This window comes from Phoenix dactylifera, chromosome 15 (assembly GCF_051530095.1).
Source record: "Phoenix dactylifera cultivar Ajwa chromosome 15, Ajwa_hap1_PhDact_Kaust_v1.1, whole genome shotgun sequence".
Lineage (NCBI taxonomy): Eukaryota > Viridiplantae > Streptophyta > Magnoliopsida > Arecales > Arecaceae > Phoenix > Phoenix dactylifera.
The window spans coordinates 693,443-715,733 of NC_143204.1; the positions used below are offsets into that span (position 1 = coordinate 693,443).

General features: G+C 42.9%; 1 protein-coding gene and 1 long non-coding RNA gene across 2 annotated transcripts; one reads left to right on the plus strand and one right to left on the minus strand.

Annotated features, from left to right (window-relative positions):
* Positions 1-3,613: 3,613 nt before the first annotated feature.
* LOC148699821 (uncharacterized) lies at positions 3,614-8,452 on the plus strand. Its single transcript, XR_015973675.2, has 3 exons — positions 3,614-4,764; positions 6,970-7,519; positions 8,117-8,452. It is a non-coding gene; the product is annotated as an uncharacterized LOC148699821 (long non-coding RNA).
* Positions 8,453-12,251: 3,799 nt separating this feature from the next.
* On the minus strand, positions 12,252-13,223 carry LOC149751181 (uncharacterized). Its single transcript, XM_089927600.1, has one exon. It carries the CDS (start codon positions 13,221-13,223, stop codon positions 12,252-12,254), a length of 972 nt encoding a protein of 323 aa, XP_089783726.1.
* Between the last annotated feature and the right edge of the window lie 9,068 nt (positions 13,224-22,291).

Below are 22,291 nucleotides of genomic sequence, written 5' to 3' on the forward strand. Positions count from 1 at the left end.
GAAATACTAAAGACTAGTGGCTTGTCTACGGTGATTCTGACTTAAAACTTGAGGGATATACTGATTCAAGTTTTTAGTCAGATCAAAATGATAGCAAGAGTGTGTCGGGATAGATCAGATGGTGGGGCCATCTGCTGGAAGAGTTCCAAGCAGCATACAGTGGCAGATTCTACATGTGAAGCAGAATACATCGCAGCATCTGATGCCGCTAAGAAAGCTGTATGGCTGCGAAAGTTCATCACTGAACTTGGAGTGACACCCTCCATTGATGGTCCAGTGCCTGTATTTTGTGACAACACTGGAGCCATAGCTCAAGCAAGAGAACCCAAAGTACATCAGCGGACCAAGCATATTTTACGTCGCTACCATCAGGTTCGAGAGATCGTCGAACAAGGTGATATTGATCTTCAGAAGATTGATACAAAAGAAAATCTGGCTGACCCATTTACGAAAGTCCTCGGCATCAAAGAGCTCAATGAACATAAGTCGAAGATGGGTATTAGATACTGTGCCGATTGGCTTTAGGTTAAGTGGAAGTTGTGGGGAATTGTATCCTAAGAGTCAATCGTCAGTGTGCTGATGATTGAATTTTGTAAATGAAGTGACAAATTAATAAAGTATTATTTGGTATTGTTCATCATTTCATTGTACAACTTCAAATGAACTCTTATATGATGAAGTCCTTAGGGCTTGTTTTATGATAAAGGAGGATTTATCTTCAAGTCTTTAAACCTGTTCACGACCAAATGATTTGCTGTTAATAGGATGATAGCATTATCGAGATTAGATTGTTGTGAGATATATACGTTGGTTATCCTCTTAACCAAGAAGTGTGGAGATACTGATATGTCGCATAGGTGAAGTGTAGGAGTACATTTCAATGAACATGACCAATTCTGGAACACTCTACTGTCGAGAGATGTTCCGAGTGGATATGGGTATAAGTATCCCTCAGACCTGAGATCACCACAGTGACTAGCAAGCAACTCACTATACTTTGGTACTGGACTAGCAAAATTTCTAATTCTGGGATGGAAGGTTACTGGGTGCAGTTAAGTACTTGTGAAATCAGTACATGAGTCAAGATGAAATTGACCCCTTCTGGAAACAGGAGATAATGCTTTGTGTTCAATTTAGCAAAATCTTGACCAGGGTAATCCTTGTGAGGAGTCACAGGATTTCTAAAGTTGATCACATAGAGGATGAATTTATTACAGAGTTGATAGAACTCTGAAGTCATCCTGGCATTAGGAGTCAAAGGGATGAATTATACAGTAATCATAGTCCAGGGTTTCAGAATATTTGCTTCGCATATATTCGACCAATCCGGACATCGGGTACCATTGCTAGATGGTCCTTTCAATTAGTACAAGAAGTTGTTCTTGTGCTACCGACTTAGGTTCGAACCTATAGGGTCACACGCATAGAAGTTTCTAGGTTGATCAAATGGCTGATTGATGATTAAGAATCATTCAGGGATAATTTGGTCAATTCGATTGACAAATTATCCTAAACAAAAGTTGCATTAAAATAATTATTGAATTATTGGAGGGTTAATTAGTAATTGGATTACTAATAAATTCAATTTGATTGAATTATTGGACTTTAATTAAGCCAAATTGAATTAGATTCAATTTGGGCTAAATTATGGTCTGACCTAATTCGATCGGGTTTGACCGGAGCCGATTGGGCATAACCTAATTGATCGAACTTGACCCAATTGGATTGGGCTTGACTCAAGTCAATTAAGTGTCCTTATTTGATGAGGATTAAGAGTCTAAATAATCAGAATTTATTATGGAGAAGAATTCCTAAAATTTAGGACCCTAGCTTTCTTTCTTGGAGAATAAAGATATCTCATCTTTATCCCTAAAAGCAATGGTGCTTATCCTCTTTATTTTTGGCCAATTTTTGGCGTGAGGAAAGAGGAGGCGTGGGGCTATTTTTTAGAAAAATATGGCACCTCAAATATTCCTAAAATGATAGGAATCAAATCCCTAATTTGTAGGGACTACATGATGCATCAAGCAGGGTGGCGCGCAGCTGAAGTTTAGGGTGCAATAATCTCCTGATTTTTATGGATTCTTAGCACAAGATTAAAAGATAATTTGTTCATCTATTATCTGCCGATTCATCAAAAATTTTTGGAAATTTTATCAGCCAAATTCGTTGGCCAAAAGAGGTGTGAGGCGTGGGGGGTCTTTTAGTTATAAAAAGACCCCCACGCTGTTAGATGTATGCCCTAGAAGCCAATCTGGCTGACACATTGTTAATTCTAGGGACATAATTTTGTACTTGACTATTTATTATTGAATAAATAAAAGGCATCTTTTCATTCATATTAATTATGTGTCTATGAATCGTCCAAGAAATTAATAAGATGATGATGCATATTCTCAAGAGTTGAGAATTTGAGCCATGTATCATTGGTGATTAATTTCTAAATGCTCCTGATCAATGGATCATCACGAGGACGGTGATCGATCCGATCAGTGCACAGATCACTTTCCTTCTGGATGGACGAGACTTGAGTCCACAGTGTAGGGACACTGAAGTGATAGTGCAGGTGCTTGTTAGAGAACAAGGGTACTGAGCGTGACCAAGACAAGAAGTTACTTGGACGTCTATCCACTCGTCAGTGACTTGCTTGATGTTGCAGTAGTATGACTGGTCCTTTGACCTGCGGTGCTTCGGCTACTCACAGTGAGGTTATTGTAGTTTGACTACACGTATACATGGTCTCTAGTCATATGGGTCCTTGTAGTGTAGATTGGCTGCAGTAAGTTCACTGTAGGAGTAGGGTATGCACTTACATGGAATCTATCGACCTTGATAGAAGAGGAGTGATCCTATGTGATTTGTTAGACTGAGTTCTAAGACTTTGTCCAGGGCAGTAATATAAAGTGGAGAAAGAGTTTTCCACTATCGAACTCGAGTCAAATAAATCTTGACATATGACAGACGAAGGGATTTGACGAGTTATCCATGACCTCCGTCCTGTAGGGATCCACGATAGAAGGACTGTATCACATGATAACTGCACCTAGAGGTTCATCATTCTATTCTGCTGGGTAGCCACTACATGCTGCTAGGTGTCACTGGTGGATGGTGGGACTCATAGGGATTATCTCGATGATCGATAAGCCCTAATGAGTAGAGTTGGAATCGTTCCGACCCATTGAAAGGAGTTTTCAATGATATTGTGATAGAGATCACAATATATCTCACTACCAGTCAGAGTAAAACCTATGGGGTCACACACACTAGAGGCATTGACCGATCCGATGGTTGAATCGTGATTAGGAATCACAAGTAATCAATTCGATTGATAATAAGCTGAAGAAGGAACAAAGAGAATTAATTAATTGGACTTAAAACAAGAGTCCTACTTGGAGTAGGATTCCTAGAGTCCTAATTGGATTAGGACTAGGAATCCTACTTGGACTGAGATTCCTACTTGGACTGGGATTCCTACTTGGACTGGGAATCCTATTTGGAGTAGGACTGGGATTCCTACTTGGAGTAGGATTCCTACAATCCTAATTAGATTAGGAGTTTTGAATTAAATTTGGATTCCCACTTGGAGTAGGATTCCTATTGTCCTAATCGGATTAGGACTTCGAATTCAAATTAGAGTCCTAATTGGATTAGGACTAGAATTAAACAAGTCCTAATTGGATTAGGATTTCTTAAGTCCTAATTAATTATTAATCTAATGAATCAACATGACTTCTAATTGGATTAGGATTGAAGAGTTCAATTGAGTCATGGTTCATTCAAGTTCTAATTGGATTAGGACTAGCATAGATTGAACCCAATTGATTCATGATTTGCACTAAACCAAATAGGAGCCCTAGATGCCTTTATAAGGCTTTGAAAGGAGGTGCCCTAATGATAAGTGAAGCCCTCCTCCTCTCCATCACGTGGCCACCCTCCTCTCCTCTCTTTTCAGCCACCAACAACAAAGGGAAGAAAAGGATCTTGGTGGCCTCCTTCTTCCTCCACCGTTTGGTTCCAACGCAAGGAAGAAAAAGAAGGCTGCAGGGCTTCGTTCCTCTTCTTCTCTTCATCCTTCTTCTTCCTCCTCCCAAGCACAATCAAGGATTGATTGAAAGGGAGGATATCAGCCATCAAAGTTATCTCTGCAAGGGAGCTAGTACCCCGGGGAGATAGAAAGCTTGGATCGGTTTTCTGCTTCGTGTGGATACCCGTAGAGGCCGGGCACTTGAACGGCTTCAAGCGAACCTTCATCCTAAACCACGAACTTCAGTTTGCGGTGATCATCTACCCGCACAAGGTGAAGATCTGATCTTCTAAAGTTTTTAAAAGTTTTTAATCCTTATCTATCTACGAACGGTTTTTGAACAACGTTCATGCGATGAACGGTTGATCCCGCGCATGCCTCTTCCGCTGCATCTGAATTTTTTTAAATTTCAGCGGCATGATCGAGGTATTCTAACACACGCCTAGGGTTTAAAAAAGATGGTCTTTAGAAAGGGTTCTAAATTTTAAAAAAAATATGAGAGCCAGACATCTTCTCTCCTCCTTCTTCTCCTTCATCTCCATCATTCATCCTCTCGAAGAAGAATCAAAAGTTGAGTGCTTCGAGGGAGAAAAGTTCAGCCACTGCAGCACCTCTGCACGAGCTAGCACTCCTGCAGTTGTGGATCTTCCTAGAGCTTCGTATGGACTATCCGTAGAGGTCAGACACGTGTACAGCTATACAAGGTGATCAAGGCATCATCAAAGTTCTCAAAGTAAAAGGTATGAGATCCGATCTCATTAAAAATTAAGATTAGAAATCAACTCGGTTGCTGAAATTCTGCATGACTACATATTAGACATAGAATCATGCCTACTTGTTTAGGATAAATGTTTAAAGTCCTGGATCTATTTTTGTTGTAGAGATATGATCTCTAGCATGCATAGGAATTAAATAGTTTAATTCATGCTTCCGTTGTAAAATTTCTAAAAATATATGCATGCAACCATCAGGGTTTCCAACACCTATGTTCTAGTCTAAACCTAAGATCATGATTAGAATCGACCCCAATTAGTTTGGAGTCAACTCCGATATATTTGGCATGCCTTGTAACGAAGTGGCATGCCCTTTGAATACTTGGCACAGAGTAGGAGTTGACCCTGGCACATTTTAGCACGTTATAGCACATCCTGGCACATATGGTATAGATGAACAGTAACTGGAGCCGACCCCAGGAAGCCTTGAGCCGACCCCAGTGAAGCCGACCCCAAGAAAGCATGAGCCGACCCCAGGTTGAGAACTCAAAAAAACATCTCTCTGGAATCCCTAAGAGGGTCGACCCCACTGTAGCTTGGGTCGACCCCACTGTAGCACGGGTCGACCCCAAGAAAGCATCAGTCGACCCCAAGCTGAAAAGTCTGAAAATGAAGAAGGAGAGGTCCCCACCGGAGAAGCAAGAAAGCCTAGCTTCTGAATTTTCTGAGAGGGCTGATCCCACTGTAGCAGGGGTCGACCCCACTGTAGCAGGAGCCGACCCCAGAAAAGCTTGAGCCGACCCCTGCCTGATGAATAGTGACTTGAGCCGACCCCAGCACGGATGACAGCCCAACGGCTAGTTCTGCAGAATTGTTTTTTAAGTCCCCAACGGCTATAAACGGCTACTTTCTCCATTCCAATGGTAGGAAAGTGTTCTTTAGAGGTTGGAGAAGTATTTAAGAGGCACTATTCATCAGAGGAAGGTATCTTTTGAAAATCAAGAAGCACATTCAAGAGAAAATTCTAGAAAAGCAAACCTCATTCAATTGCTTCATCTCAAGAGTCAAAAAAAAGTGGTTGAGCAGTTTCAAAGAGTCATCAATAGCTCCACCAACCCTTGTGAAGTGAAGCAAGCTTGACAAAGAAGAGAATAGCTCCTCCAAAGTGATAAACATTCTCTAAACTCTTTTTTGTAGTTTATAATTGCTTTATTTGCTCTTTTAGGAGCTTTCATTCTTTGCTTATTACTCTTGTTGTAAGGTTTGTTGGTAAGCCCGTAAAACCAACATTGTAGGTTGTTGGTGAGCCCGCAAAACCAACATTGAGGTTTATTGGTGAGCCCAAAGACAATCCTACTATAATCCGAGGGATTATAGTAAAATTTCCAAGGAGACACTTGGAGAGTGGACGTAGGTGCCTTGGGGTGCACTAAACCACTATACATCGTGGTGTTTGTATTGTGGCTTCACTTATGATTATTCTTGTATTATCTTTCATCTTTGCTATAGTTTAATTCATTGAAGTAATTTAAGAAAGCATCCACCGCACTCAACTAAGGCAGTTTTTTTTAAAGCACTAAAAATTTAGAAAAATTCAATTCACCCTCCCTCTTGGGTTGTCACCTTGGGCAACAAGTGGTATCAGAGCAGGTGCTCTCATATTATTTGTTAATCTCACGATCAAGAGCAAAAGATCATGGCAGCCCAAGTAGGAAGTTCTATGAGCGAGGGGCAATCCACAAATAGACCTTCCTTTTTTAATGGCACAAACTACACATATTGGAAAGCTAGGATGAGAATATTTATTCAAGCTCTAGATTATGATTTGTGGAGTATCATAACTAGAGGACCACACACACCCACAATTAGCATACATGGCACAATCATTCCTAATCCTGAAATGGATTGGGATGACAATGATAAGATGCTAGCGCAACTAAATGCTAAAGCCATTAATGTACTTTACTGCTCTCTAGATGTAAATGAATTCAATAGAATATCCACATGTACCTCAGCCAAAAAAATTTGGGATAGGCTAGAAGTCACACATAAAGGGACTAATCAAGTTAAGGAGTCTAAAATAAATATGTTAGTATATAAATATGAACTATTTAAAATGGAATCCACTGAGTCCATAACTGAAATGTTCACTAGATTCACAGATATCATAAATGGACAAAAGAGTTTAGGCAAATGTTATACTAACTCTGAATTGGTGCGAAAAATTCTCAGGTCTCTACCAAGAGTGTGGGAGCTTAAGGTAACTACAATTCAAGAGGCAAAGAACCTCAACACGCTACAATTAGAAGAGCTTCTAGGATCACTCATGACCCATAAGTTGACCATGAAGCAAACTTCAGAAGAAGAGGTCAAGAAAAGGAAAATCATTGCCCTGAAGTCCACAACTCCAAAACAAAACAGTGAATCAGGGGACTCTGATGAAAAGGAGGAATATGATGAAGAAGGAATGGCAATGCTCACGAGGAAGTTCAGAAAATTCATGAAAGGAAAGAAGGAGTTCCACAAAAGGAAGCCCCTCTTCAAAGGCAGCTCAAGGAAAGAAAAGAGAAAGGACAAAAAGAAAGAAAAAGAAGCGCCAATCTACTATGAGTGTAACAAGCCCGGGCATTTCAAGATAGATTGCCCAAAATTGAAATGGATGGAAAAGAAGCTCAAGAAGAAGGCTTTCATGGCTGAATGGAGTGAGAGTGAGGAGTCAAATTCAAAAGAGGAAGATCAGCAAATCACGGCTTAAATCTGCTACATGGCCAATGAAGATGAGGTAGATGCTGAACTTGATTGTAATTTTACAGTAGAAGAATTACATAATGCATTTTTAGATCTTATAAAAGAGCACAAGAAACTAATTTATAAAAATAAAGTTTTAAAGGATGAAAATCAATTTCTTATGAAAGATAAGCTGAAACTATCTAACAACCATGAAACATTAAGTAAGAAGTTCACTAATGAAACCAAAAATCTAATTACCGAAAATATTAAACTAAAAGGAGATGCAGAAAAATATAAATTCTTAGTGGATAAATTTACACTTAGCTCAACTAAACTAAACATGATTCTTGATAGTCAAAAAGCTGTATATGATAAAGCAGGCTTAGGATATAAAATAAATAGAAAACAAAAATACTTAAAGAATATATTTGTTAAAGCCAAAAATAAAAATACTACCTGTTATTGCTGCAACAAATTAGGACACAAAGCATATGAATGTAATTTTAGAAAATTCAGCTATAACAGATTGAGTGAAAAGAGCAAGCTAAAATACAAGAAAATCTGGGTTGCAAAAGGAACATCAAACACTAACCCTAAAAGATCCAACATAGTTTAGATACCTAAAGTGCTTCCTTGATTTTGATTGCAGGTGTGTCTTACAGCCAATAAGAAGAATAGGCGTTGGTATCTAGATAGCGGCTGTTCAAGACACATGACAGGTGACATAGAGCAATTTGTCACTTTGGAATTTAAAAATGATGGAGTGGTAACCTATGGAGATAATGGAAAAGAACACATCATTGGAAAGGGTAAAATCCATATCACTTCATCTATTTTTTATAAAAAATATTTTGTTAGTTAATGGTTTGAAACATAACTTACTTAGTATCAGTCAGTTTTGTGATAAAGGTCTTAAAGTTTCCTTTGAAGCTTCGATGTGTATAATCACAAATCCTACAGATAATAACATTGTACTTATGGGACATAGGCATGGAAAAGATCGTACTTAGCCAAAAAAAATGGATTATGCTTAATCACTAATGAAGAAAAAAAAATAAAACAAGTTGGCTATGGCATCGTAGACTAGGATATGCTAGTATGGACTTAATCTCAAAACTAGTCAAAAAAGATTTAATAAAAGATTTACCAAAATTAATTTTTGAAAAAGATAAAATTTGTAGCCCATGTCAATTAGGAAAGCAAATAAGATCATCTTTCAAATCAAAGAACGTAGTGTCAACCACTAGGCCTTTTGAACTCATCCACATGGATTTATTTAGACCTACTAGAACTACAAGTCTAGGAGAAAAAAGTATGGACTAGTAATTGTGAATGATTTCTCAAGATATACATGGGTTTCATTTCTTGCACATAAAAATGAAGCATTTTCAGCATTTTTAAAATATTATAAAAAATGTTATAAGTGAAAAGAATCTCACCTTAATTGTAATTCGAAGTGATAATGGGACCGAATTTGAAAATCCACACTTTGAAGAATTCTGTAATGAAAACGGTATTTCTCATCAATTTTCAGCACCTAGAATACCTCAACAAAATAGGATTGTTGAAAGAAAAAATAGGACTTTTTTTTTTTTTTGGTGAAAACGGCATTTCATATAGCTCTAACTTGAGTACATCCAGCCATATCGGAAGCAAAAAAAGAGTACAAAGTGGGGGGTATCCCTCCTACCGATGTCCAAAGGATCTCCCCGGAATGTCGTGCTACATAGGAGGCCACCCAATCAGCTGCACGGTTTGCCTCCCGAAAAACGTGTAGAGCCTGAAAATCGCTCAACTCCTGAGCCAACCTACGGATATCACGGATAAGGGGATGGCCATCACCATATCTATCCAATCCACGCGCCCAGTCAATCACCACAGAGGAGTCCCCCTCGAGGCATAGCCGCTCAGCACCCAGTATCTGCCTGGCAAAGGATATCCCTTCCCAAGCTGCCCGCAACTCCGTCCCAACAGCAATAAGTCCGGGCGTACGACGACCACCAGCTGCTATCATCCTCCCAAAATGATCCCTGATCACAAAACCAACGCCTCCGGCCACTCCGTCCGCCGACATACTACCATCGAAATTCACTTTGAGATAACCAGGGGGTGGAGGTACCCAAGAAACAAGGACGAACCTGGGCGCTGTGACAGCGGAAGAAGTACCCCAGATATCCCCGGCCATCCCAGAAGAGAACCTCGCGGTAGCTGTGGTGATCTCCCTCGCATGACGAATCGCTCTGTCCACCACCATCCTCGGCGGTAATCTTCTACCTTCAAACACACCAGAATTTCTGTCCAGCCATATATGATAAGCCAGGTATGCCCAGCGAATCCCCGCATCAACAGTACTGGGCCTCCGCATAGAAACCCTCAACCAATGAATCAAATCCTGTACCGACTCAACTGAGTGGGGCAATAGGGTCGGTGACCTCCTCCAAACCTCCCTGGCTCTGGGACACTGCAGTAAAACATGATCGATAGTCTCCTCCGTATCTATGCACACCTCGCACCCCTGAGTGATCCTCATCCCACGCCATGCTAGTAAACTTCTGGTTGGTAAGCAACCCCATGCCACCTTCCAGATAAAAAGCGCCACCCGCGGATGAATCCGCATCCTCCAAATCCATCCCCCCTCTATCTGCCGGCCTGGCTCACTAATCATCAGCTGATGAATATCCCTGGCACGCACCTGAGACCTCCCTGTCGGCGCCCAAACTAGTCTGTCTGGCCTCTCCCTGGCAGGAACTGGTAGGGCCAGGACCATCTCTGCCAGCTGCGCTCCAAACACCTCCTGAATCAGCTCCTCCCTCCATCGGCCGCCCTCCAGCTCGATCAGGTCTCTGACCCTGAGCCCAGCTATCCTCGCCATGTCCACCATCACCGGCAACCTACTGATAGGCTGCTCTGTCAACCAGCTGTCCTCCAGCACATCTATGGACCTCCCATCCCCAATGGCCCACCTGATCGCCGGTAGCACCATCCCTTCTCTAGTGCAAATCTCCCTCCATATCGGTGAGTGGCGGCGGCAGCCGCGGATCCCAGGCGCTAGAGCACCGTACTTGGCCCTCATCAATGCAGCCCACATACCATCCGGCTCTAGTACTACTCTAGCAGCCTGTCGAGCCAGCAAAACCTCCCGTCTCATCACTAGGGACTGGATCCCTAACCCTCCACACCTGGTCGGCTGACATACCACCTCCCACGCCATCAAATGGATCCCCCCTCTACCTCCATTCCTTCCCCAGATAAAATTCCTGAAGATCCGCTCAAGATTCCGCACAGTCGCTACTGGGATAAGGGAGTTGGACAGTAAGTAAATAGGGATCGAGGAGAGAACTGACCGTACCAAGGTAACCCTGCCCATCATGGATAGTGAGTGTAGCTGCCACCCCTCCAATCTGTGTCTAATGCTGAGCTCAAGAGAGGAGCACTCCCTGCTGCGTAAGCGCTGACCAGAAAGTGGCACACCCAAGTACCTCAACATGCCCTCCTGCTCTCCCACTCCCAAAATCTCCAATATAGAAGTCTTCACCGCCACTCTGATCTTCGGGCTAAAGCATATTGTTGATTTGGATAGGTTGACCCGTTGACCAGATACCGAGCAATAATCCCGGAGAATCCTCTGAATGACCCGTGCATCCTGCCTCGTAGCCCGGGCTAGAAGTAGACAATCATCGGCAAAAAGCAAATGGGAGATCGGTGATGCGTCCGGCACGGGCCTGTAAACAACCAGCTCCTGGTTGCTCACTGCCTGCCTAAGGGCCCTAGAGAGAGCATCTGCACATATAATAAAGAGTAAGGGAGATAGAGGACAACCCTGACGTAATCCCCCGGAAGACTCGAAAAACCGGGAGGGCGTCCCATTCACCAAAATGGCAAAAGAAGGAGCTCTGACACACCCCATCACCCATCTAATCCATATCTCATGAAAGCCGAAATCCTGTAGCGACTGCTGTACAAAGTCCCATCTCATCCTGTCATAGGCCCTCTCCATATCAAGTTTAATCCCCATTAAACTCCTCCTGCTCGATGCCCTACGAAGATCAAACATGAACTCCTGAGCAATAAGAATATTATCAGAAATGCTTCGACCTCCCACAAAAGCCCCCTGCTCCGGGCTGATAATCCTCGGTAGAATGTCCCTCAGTCTGACTGCTAGTAACTTCGCCGTCGCCTTATACATGGTAGTACATAAGCTGATCGGGCGAAAGTGACTAGGCTCAGAAGCATCCTGTCGCTTCGGTATAAGTGTGATCAAGGTCCTCTGCCAATCTGTAGACATAACTGCGGTGCTAAAGTACTGCTGTATGGCTGCCGTCACATCCTGTCCTACTATCATCCAGTACCTCCGAAAGAACAACGGTGGAAAACCATCCGGCCCCGGTGCCTTGTCCCCCTCGAGGGACCACACAGCCTCCCGAATCTCCCTCTCCGATACCGGCCTGATCAGTGCCGCAGTGTCCTCCTCTGCCACACGTGCCGAGGGCGGAACAAAACCCTCTGGACTCCCACTGCCTAACTGCTCGGACCACCTGGCCCTGAAAAATCCCTCCAGCACTCTCTGGATCAAGTCGGGGTCCTCCACTATCTGCCCAGCCTCATCCCTGATAGCCCTGATCCTATTCCGGTGTCTCCTGATCACCACCGCCTGATGAAAAAAACTGGTGTTCCGATCACCCTCCCGAATCCACTGTATCCGTGATTTCTGTCTCCAAAAAATCTCCTGCTGCCTCAGAAGAGAATCATGTAGTGATGGAAGTGACCTAAGCTCCCCCATCTCCTCATCCTCCAAGCCCCCCCCCCTCTACCTCCTGGGACTGTAGACTGAGAATGGCCACTTCAGATTCCTCAATCCACCTAAATATATTTCCCACTTCCTCACGGTTCCATCTCCTTAGCCTTCTCTTTGTTAACTCCAACCTGCATGACACCCGGTACATAGCATCCCCTCTGACCGGCATACTCCATGCCTCCCTCACTATCTCCCAAGACTGTGGATAGCATAACCAGAACTTCTCAAATCTAAAAGGAGAATGACTAGAGACAAGTGTATCGGTACTAACCAGTAAAGGACTGTGATCAGATGCGATCTGTGGCAAGTGACGAACATGATGCTCAGGGAAGCACTGGATCCACCCGGCTGTGGCATAGACTCTGTCCAATCTCTCCCAGACCCGAGCCTGCCCCTGCTGGTTATTACACCATGTAAACTTTGGCCCCGAAAAGCCCAAGTCAATCAAGCCATTCTCCATAATGAAGTCCTGAAATTCCCTGATCTCCCTTTTGTAAGTAAAAGCCCGCCCCCCCATCTTTTCATGGGGATGAACAATACAATTAAAATCCCCTGCCACCAACATAGGATAGCCCTGACTGATGAGCTGAGATGCCTCCTCCCATAAAGTCCTCCGTTCTATGAACCTTGTACTAGCATACACAGCTGCAAGAACCCACGGACTGCGATCTTCCTCTGAGATCACTATGATCACCTCTTGGTTGCAACCATTAAAGACATCAATTTTACAACCACCCTGTAACCAAGTCACAATAATACCTCCTGACAATCCCTGAGATTCCACAGCATAGAACCCCCATGATCTCGGAAGCATCTTCCTTACCTTCTGCAAACTCACCCCGGATAACCGGGTCTCGAACAGAACACATATCTCCGGTTTGTGCAGATGCACTAGCCTACGGAAAGCCGGGGCAAAAGAGGGCTTCCCCGCGCCACGGCAATTCCAAAGAAGTGCTCTCATGATGCACACTGGTCACCGGCACCGCCCACACCCCCAGGGTCGTTGCCACATGTAGTCATCAATTTCCCACCATCGCCAATTGTTGCGTCATTGGCAATGCTCGAAACGCTGGGGCTCACACTCCTCACCAAAGCTTTCAATCGGTTCAGAGTTTGAGAATGAGGGTCACTGTTCACCTGTGCCATTTGGCACGCATGCTTCAGCCCCCCCTCACTGGCATCACAATGGAGATCCTCACCTTCCATACATACTGTCTCCTGCTGTCCACACAAAATAGAGGGGAAAGAGGAGGCCTCTACCTGGTTAGTCCCGAGTCCACCTCCTGTAGAGCTCTCACTAGCCATCTCCTTCCCTCCATCACGGATTGGTTGCCCGCAGCCAGCCAGCTCCACAGCCACATGGTCTTCGGTCGTCACCTTCCTCCCAGCACTGGCGGATACCTCCTCACCGGTCACTCTCGCCAGTAGGTCCGCCGCCACCGAGGCTGCCCGTGCCAGCCCCCGCCGGGGCGATTTGCCCCTCCCGAATCGCCGACCACTCCTCTCCTCCATCTGCCCGGCCATGCATGAGACCGCCGGCGAGAGGGGGGGTGGCGAGCTTCTGCTCCTCCAGCGCCCTTTTCCGACCTTTCCGACCCCACTTCCACTAGGAGAGGGAGCCCGGATGGGTGTGGCCGGGCAGCTTCCCGGCAACCCGGAGCCGAAGACTGCCGAAGTTCGCTGGGGCTTCGGTGGACTACGGGCCCTCTTCAGTGGGCTTGGAACCGGCCCACTGCTCAAAACCGATCCAGAGTGCTGATGCCCCCCGCCGAGTCCCCTCACCGGTTCGCTGTTTGACTCGGTCTGGCCTTCGGGTTGACTCAGCCCTTGGATCACCCGATCAGCTGGGTCTCCCGATTCCATCAGCTCCGGTGATTTCTGCCGGGCAACTTTGGTTGGCTTTTGCCAGCCCTCCAGGTCCGGCGGGGAAATAGGCATCCTCGGTCCCCCTTCGTCGTGACCCCGTGATGAGACCTTGGGCATCGGAGCCGGAGCCGGAGCAGAGCTCGAGCTCGCCCCACCGGACTTCTGCTTCCAGCTTCCCCTTTTAGGATCCTTGGGGCCATTTATCCAATTCGTAGACAGCCATGGGCCATACATCAATTGTTCTTCTACATCCCGAGGCTCCTTCCCTGTCTCCGTCCGCCCTGCAGAGCTGTCAGCACCCAGCTCCTTTCCTGCCGTCACCGGAGGGGAGAATTTACATGCTGCCTCCCCATGTCCGATGCGACCACATCTGTAACAGTAGTCCGGTAGGTTCTCATAAACAAAGCTTTGCCAAAACTTTCTTTCAATTCCTTCCTCAACCCCTTTCATGAAGATTCCGGGACGCAAAGGAGTTTTGATATCAAGCTCCACCTTAACCCTCGCAAAGCCCCGTTTCGTCCCCTGATCAGTAGCTGCATCCAAGGCAAGCGGTCTTCCGGCCGTCGCAGCAATTTGTAGGATAGTCTCCCTAGCCCAAAAATCCAGAGGCAGCCATGGGAGACGCAGCCATGCTACAACTCGACCGGCACCACCGGAGCCCGGGACGAAGTTCGGCCGCCAATGTTCCATGGTAAATAGCTGGCCAGCCACCAGGAACGGACCTGTTGCCCAAGGTGACAAGCCAAGAGGGGGGGGTGAATTGGTTTCTTCTTTACTTTAGTGCTTTTAAAACTTTCTTAGTTAACTGCGATGGATGCTTACTTAGGTTATTAGAGTGAGTTAAACTAATGCAAGAATAGAAAGTAAAGCAAGAGAGAATGAAAGCACAAACACAATCCAAACACAACAATATATAGTGGTTCGGTGCTCTCCTTAGCACCTACGTCCACTCCCCAAGCGTACCCTTGGGAATTCACTATAATCTCGCGGATTACAGTTGGATTGTTTTCCGGGCTCACAATCCAAAAACCTTGTTGGTTTTACGGGATCACCAACGAACCTATACAACTTTGGTTTTCCAGGTTCACCAAAAACCTTGTTGGTTTTGCGGGCTTACCAACGAACCTTTACAACTTTGGTTTTCCGGGTTTACCAAAAACCTTTGTTGGTTCCGCGGGCTCACCAACGAACCTTTACAAAGTTTTCAAACAAATGAAAAGAAAAGATTTAAACTCCTAAATGAGCATATAGAACAATATGAGCAATGAAGAAGAGTTAGAAAGAAATTATCGCTTTGAAGTCGCTTGGCTCTTCTTTGTCAAGGAAGCTTCACTCTTCAATGGGGGAAGGAGCTCTTGATGCCTCTTTGAATCTGCTCAATCCCTTTCTTTGATTTTTGAATAAAGCTCTTGATGAAGAAGATTAGGGCTCTTTGGTTTTCTTGTGTATCCTTTGATTTCCCACTCAAAAGTTATTTATTCTGATGAATAGTGCCCTTTTAAATAGTTTTCAACCTTCCTTGGACAAGCCCCATTGGTCAGATTTGAAAAACTAGCCGTTACATGCCTTGGGAAGGACAAAAAGTACATCTGCAGAACTAGCCGTTACTGTTCAGCCCGTGTTTGGGTCGGCTCAACCTGTCCTTGGGTCGACCCAACTTGGCCTTGGGTCGACTCAAACATTCCTTGGGTCGACCCTCTCAGAGAACACAGAAACATGAATTTCAAACTTCCTTCACTTGGGTCGACCCAACCATTCTTTGGGTCGACTCAAAGTTCACTTGGGTCGACTCAACTTCTTCTTGGGTCGACCCTCTCAGTAATTCCAGAGAGCCATTTTCTGTCTGTCTTTCTGTCTTCCATTTGGGTCGACCCTCTCAGGGTTTGGGTCGACTCAAAGTTCACTTGGGTCGACTCAACTTCTTCTTGGGTCGACCCTCTCAGTAATTTCAGAGAACCATTTTCTGTCTGTCTTTCTGTCTTGCCTTTGGGTCGACCCTCTCAGGGTTTGGGTCGACTCAACCACTGTGTGGGTCGACCCTCTCAGTAAATCCAGAGAGCATTTTTCCTTTGCATTTTGAGGTTCTTTGGAGGTTGGGTCGACTCATGCCTACCTTGGGTCGACCCAACTCACTGTTCATTTGTGCTGTTTTTGCATGAGTGTGCCAGATGATTCCTTTAAGTCCCGGGGTTGACCCAATCAACCTATGGGTCGACTCAATTCACACTTTGCTGCATTCTCAAGATTAGATCCATCCAAATGAACAAGACCATATATATATTTTCAATTAAACAAATATACTGAGAGTAATGAACTTATAAATGAAGTATCAATTTAACTTATAGCAAGCTCTAGATAATTGCTTGTTAATCATCAAAATAACACTATCATCCTCAATCTCCCCCTTTTTGATGATTACAAAATAAAGAGTATAAGCCTATTGATACTTGTCTTTAAAATCAGTTTATAAATGGGATTGAATTTCTGAATTTCAGCTTTTCATATATATAAGTGAAATCTCCCCCTATATTATTCAAAATTTGCCAATTTGACTTTTTGAATGGCTCCCCCTTTCATTTATAATTCATTAGCAATGAAACTTCAAAAATTTGAGATAAAATATGAGTTTCAGCTTATGTATCGGGGTGAGAGAGGAGCGTGCCAAATTTTGAATTTATATGTGCCAAATTCTGAATTATGATAGAAATTTTTGATTTGATGGTTTTCATTGTTACAAATTGCTCCCCCTTAGATATATAAGCTTTCTTATATGATTTTCAATTTGTTTGCCCATTTATTTCTCTTTTCTTTTCATAACTTCTTTACTCACTCTTTCTCACAAAATTAATATTTTTTTTTTTTTTAAACACTATCTTTGCTTCTCCCAAAATCAATACTCTTTCTTAACTTGTCAAATGAAATACTCTTTCTTTTCTCGAAGTGAATACTCTATCTTTTCTTCTCCCCCTTTATAGATACCACTCTTTTCTTCTCGTTTCCTTTATATACTCTTTCCTTCTCTTCTCCCCCTTTTTGTTATCATCAAAAAACATATATATGGGAAAAGATGCAATAAAGAACAAACTTCAGACTTCATTGATCAAAATAGGAACATTTTCATACAATAATGCCCAAAATAAAGATAAGTACAATGTTCCTCAATCAAGATTTAAAGATATAAGGCAAAAGCAAGATACATATGAGAAAAAGCAAGATACATATGAGAACTAGATTTCTAGCCTAGGCTCTAAACATAGATACTAAGATCAGCCTAGGGGGAATCTAATGGCTGGGATCTAGTCCTCATCCTCCTAGCATACGTGGCGAGGGGAGGTCGAGCCTGGTGAGACTGAGTCTGGCGTGGAGCACGTCGAGCTGGATGACTCTGTGCCGATATCTCTGACTCAGCAGCCTGTGGCACAGATGGTCCATGTGTCTCCCTCTCTCTCCGGAGTGCTCCAATCTGCTGCCTCAGATCACTGATATCAGCAGACATGACATCCAACCGGGCGTCTAATCGGCTCGTGAGCCCGTCAGTAATAGTCCTCGCCTGAGCTGACATGAGCTCTGTCATCCTGCTCCAGAAGTCATCCGTATCTGTCGGAGGAGCAGATGACGATGGTCCAGCCTCTGAGGGTGCAGTAGGATGATCCATAGGCTCCTCATCCTCACCCTCTGGTGCCTCTCCCTCTGGTGCTTCACCCTGAATGCCTGCACCAGTATGTATCCACTGCCCGTTCACTTTCTCATAACCCATGCGTATGAGTGACCGTGCAGTGTACGTGTCTGTGGGTTGCAGATTCTTGAATGCTTCCTCCTCGAGAGGTAACCCGTGCTGACGGAAGATCAATGTAAGTATCATGCCATAAGGCAATGATACCCTGTTGCTGCTTATTACCTTTCTCATTTGCCTCAATATCATGGCCGGAAGATTTAGGGGAATCCCCCTAATCATGCACTCCATAACTGCAAGATCTCGTTCTGAGATGAGATCGAATCTCCCGGTCTTCGGAAATAAAATTCTATTTATCATATTAAGCAACAACCTCATCTCGGCGGAAAGAGAACTAGCTATTACCTTCTGAGAGAAATCGAAGTTCTCATTTTCCATGATCAGCTGAAGAGCTCTCATTTTGTTATCTGATCTTTCCGGAATAGCTCCCGTGCAAGGTAGGTGTAGAAGCTCACTCAAGCTCTCCTCGGATACACGGATCCGAACCCCTCTAACATCTGAAACAAGCCCTCCCATACCAGTCTTGAGGAAGGCGTAGAATTCTTGGACTAACCCGGGGTATATCACCACATCAAGGGAGCAAAGATACTCCCATCCTTGTCTTTGGATCCATTCCCAAATTCGAAATCCTTCTTGGTTGAAAAACTCCGAATGGATCCTTCTTCCGGTAGTAACCGGCCTCCCCGCAAATCTTGCAAGGAGCACTGAGGGGGAAGGAGGAGGAGGGACCTCCGCACGTGCCTCACGCGGTGGAGACACGGGAGAAGGCTCGGTAGGGCGCCTTTCCTCTTGTTGGACTCGGCTCACTCTTCCGGATCTTTTGGCTACGGCTCGTTTGGGACCCATTTCTCCAAGATCTTAAAGAAATCTACTGTTTGGAGGAGTCTAGTGGAGATTGGAGAGTGGGGACAAGGATTTTCGGAAGAAGACAAAGGGCAAACAGTGCCCTAGATGAGCTCTCGGGCCCCCTTTTAACAGTGGGGTCCCGACGTTGGGTCGACTCAAGAATTTTCTTGGGTCGACTCAACGTTGGGTCGACCCTTGTTCTGGGTTAGGTCGACCCAAGTGCAGAACTTGGTTTTCTCTCCCTTTTTGCTTCTAAAAAGTTTTCCTCGCTTTTAATCCTTATAAGCTCCTTATGGGACATTGATACATGAGTGAGAAATTTATAGACAATAAATTTGACTCATGTTTCATGGGATTTTTGAAGTTAGAAGAATGTATCATGAGACTACTAACTTCCTTTCATATTCATTCAATAAAAGGATCACATATACCTAATTCCCTTCTGAGCATACAGAATCTATCTTCACTCAGTGGTTTTGTGAATATATCGGCCAATTGTTTTTCCGTGCATATATGCTCAATGCATACATTTCCATTTTGCACATGATCCCTAATGAAATGGTACCTTATTTCTATGTGTTTGGCCTTAGAGTGCTGAACTGGATTTTTAGTGAGATTGATAGCACTCGTATTGTCACACTTAATAGGAATATTTTCTAGTTTAACACCATAGTCCTCTAGTTGTTGCTTGAGCCATAATACTTGAGCACAACAGCTACCAGCAGCTATGTATTCAGCTTCGGCTGTGGATAGTGCTACTGAATTCTGCTTTTTACTAAACCATGATACTAAATTGTTTCCTAAGAATTGGCATGTGCCACTTGTGCTCTTTCTATCTAATTTGCATCCGGCAAAATCTGCATCTGAGTATGCGAGCAAATCTAGACATGAGTCTCTCGAGTACCATAATCCAATGGTGGTGGTTCCTCTTAAATATCTAAGGATCCTCTTAACTGCACTTAAATGTGACTCCTTAGGATCCGATTGATATCTAGCACATATCCCTACACTAAATACAATGTCGGGTCTACTAGCCGTAAGATAGAGCAAGGATCCAATTAGTCCTCTATAGAGCTTAATATCTACACTTTTCCCTTTTTCATCCTTGTCTAGCTTATTAGTGGGATTCATTGGAGTGCCAATTCCCTTATGACTTTCATTACCAAACTTCTTCAGTATTTTCCTTGTATACTTAGTTTGATGAATGAAAATACCTTCTTTGGTTTGTTTGATTTGTAATCCTAAAAAGAAGCTTAATTCTCCCATCAAACTCATCTCAAATTCTCCATGCATTAAATCAGCAAATTCTTTGCATAGAGTATCGTTAGTGGCACCAAAGATTATGTCATCTACATATATTTGTACCACTAGTAGATTTTTGTCCTTTCTTTTGAGAAATAGAGTTTTATCTACATTTCCTCTACAAAAGTCATTATCAATGAGAAACTTACTTAGTCTATCATACCAAGCCCTAGGTGCTTGCTTTAATCCATATAATGCCTTATGCAATTTAAACACATGATTTGGTAATTCATGATTTTCAAATCCTGGAGGTTGTTCTACATATACTTCCTCTTCAATAATACCATTTAAAAATGCACTCTTCACATCCATTTGATATAATTTAAAGTCCATAAAGCATGCAAATGCTAGAAGTAATCTTATAGCTTCTAATCTAGCTACAGGAGCAAACGTCTCATCATAATCTATTCCTTCTTCCTGATTGTATCCTTTAGCTACAAGTCTAGCCTTATTTCTTATAACTACTCCATTTTCATCTAATTTATTTCTAAATACCCATTTTGTTCCAATTACTGAATTATGCTTTGGTCTTTCAGTTAATGTCCATACATTACTTCTTTTAAATTGATTTAATTCCTCTTGCATGGCATTTATCCAGTTAGTATCTTTTTCAGCTTCTTCATAAGTTTTAGGTTCTAATTGTGAAACAAAAGCAAGATAATCATTTAAATTCCTAAGAGAAGATCGAGTTCTTACCCCTTGAGATGAATCACCAATAATTAAGTCTTTGGGATGTCCATGTGCATACCTCCATTCTTTTGGCACGTCTTGGGGTTGTGGTGGCAGGCAATCTTCTCCCTTATCTTGATTTGGCACGTCATCTATATTCAACTTTTCAAAGTCTATAATTCCTGTATCATCATCAACAATACTTTCTTTCCTAGCAGACTCACTATCAGACTCATCAAATATAATATTGACCGACTCTTCCACTACTAAGGTTCTTTTGTTGAATACTCTGTATGCCTTGCTAGATGTGGAGTATCCTAAGAAGATACCTTCATCTGACTTGGCATCAAATTTACTTAAGTCCTCCTTGCCATTATTTAAGATAAAACATCTACATCCAAATACTTTAAAATATTTTGCAGTTGGTTTCCTATTGTTCCAAAGTTCATAAGGAGTTTTCTTAGTTATAGGTCGTATTAAGACTCGATTTAGAATATGGCAAGAAGTGTTTATAGCTTCAGCCCAAAAGTACTTTGGAAGATTTGACTCGCACAACATTGTGCGTGCCATTTCTGCCAATGTCCTATTTTTCCTTTCAACAACCCCATTTTGTTGAGGCGTTCTAGGTGCTGAAAATTGATGTGATATTCCATTTTTAGTGCAGAATTCCTCGAAGTGTTGATTTTCAAATTCCGTGCCATGATCACTTCGAATTGCTACCAATGTGAGTTTCTTTTCATTTATGATTTTATTGTATAGTTTCAAAAATTCTGAAAATGCTTCATTCTTATGTGCCAAAAATAAAACCCATGTGTACCTTGAAAAATCATCTACAATAACTAGTCCATACTTCTTCCCTCCTAGACTTGTAGTTCTAGTAGGTCCAAATAAATCCATATGTATGAGTTCAAATGGTCTAGTTGTTGAGACTACATTTTTCGATTTGAAGGATGACTTAGTTTGTTTTCCCAATGAACATGGTCCACATATTTTGTCTTTTTCAAAAGTCAATTTTGGCACATCTTTTATTAACTCCTTCTTAACTAGTTTTGATATTAATTCCATACTAGCATGTCCTAGTCTTCGATGCCAAAGCCAACTAGTTTCATTTTTCTTTTCTTCATTAGTAATTAAGCATAAACCATTTTTCTTGCCTAATTCTTGAAGATCTAAATAAATATTCCTTTGCCTTTGTCCTACAAGTACAATACTATTATCTTTAGGATTTGTGATTATACATACAGATGCTTCAAATGTAACTTTAAATCCTTTATCACAAAACTGACTTATGCTAAGAAGATTATGTTTCAAACCTTTAACTAATAAGACATTTTCTATAAAAACAGATGGAGCAATGAAAATTTTACCCTTTCCAATGATATACCCTTTACCATTGTCTCCATAGGTTACTACTCCACCATTCTTTGGTTCCAAGGTGACAAATTGATCTTCGTCACCAGTCATGTGTCTTGAACACCCGCTATCTAGATACCAACATTTTTCAACTTTGTCAGCTGCAAGACACACCTGCAATCAAAATCAAGAAGAAACTTTAGGTACCCAAACTAAGTTGGGTCCTTTAGGGTTAGTACTCCATGTTCCTTTTGGAACCC

Bases quoted from the DNA above. Each gene is read 5' to 3' on its own strand.
- LOC149751181 (XM_089927600.1), bottom strand. From the start codon at position 13,223: ATGAGAGCACTTCTTTGGAATTGCCGTGGCGCGGGGAAGCCCTCTTTT.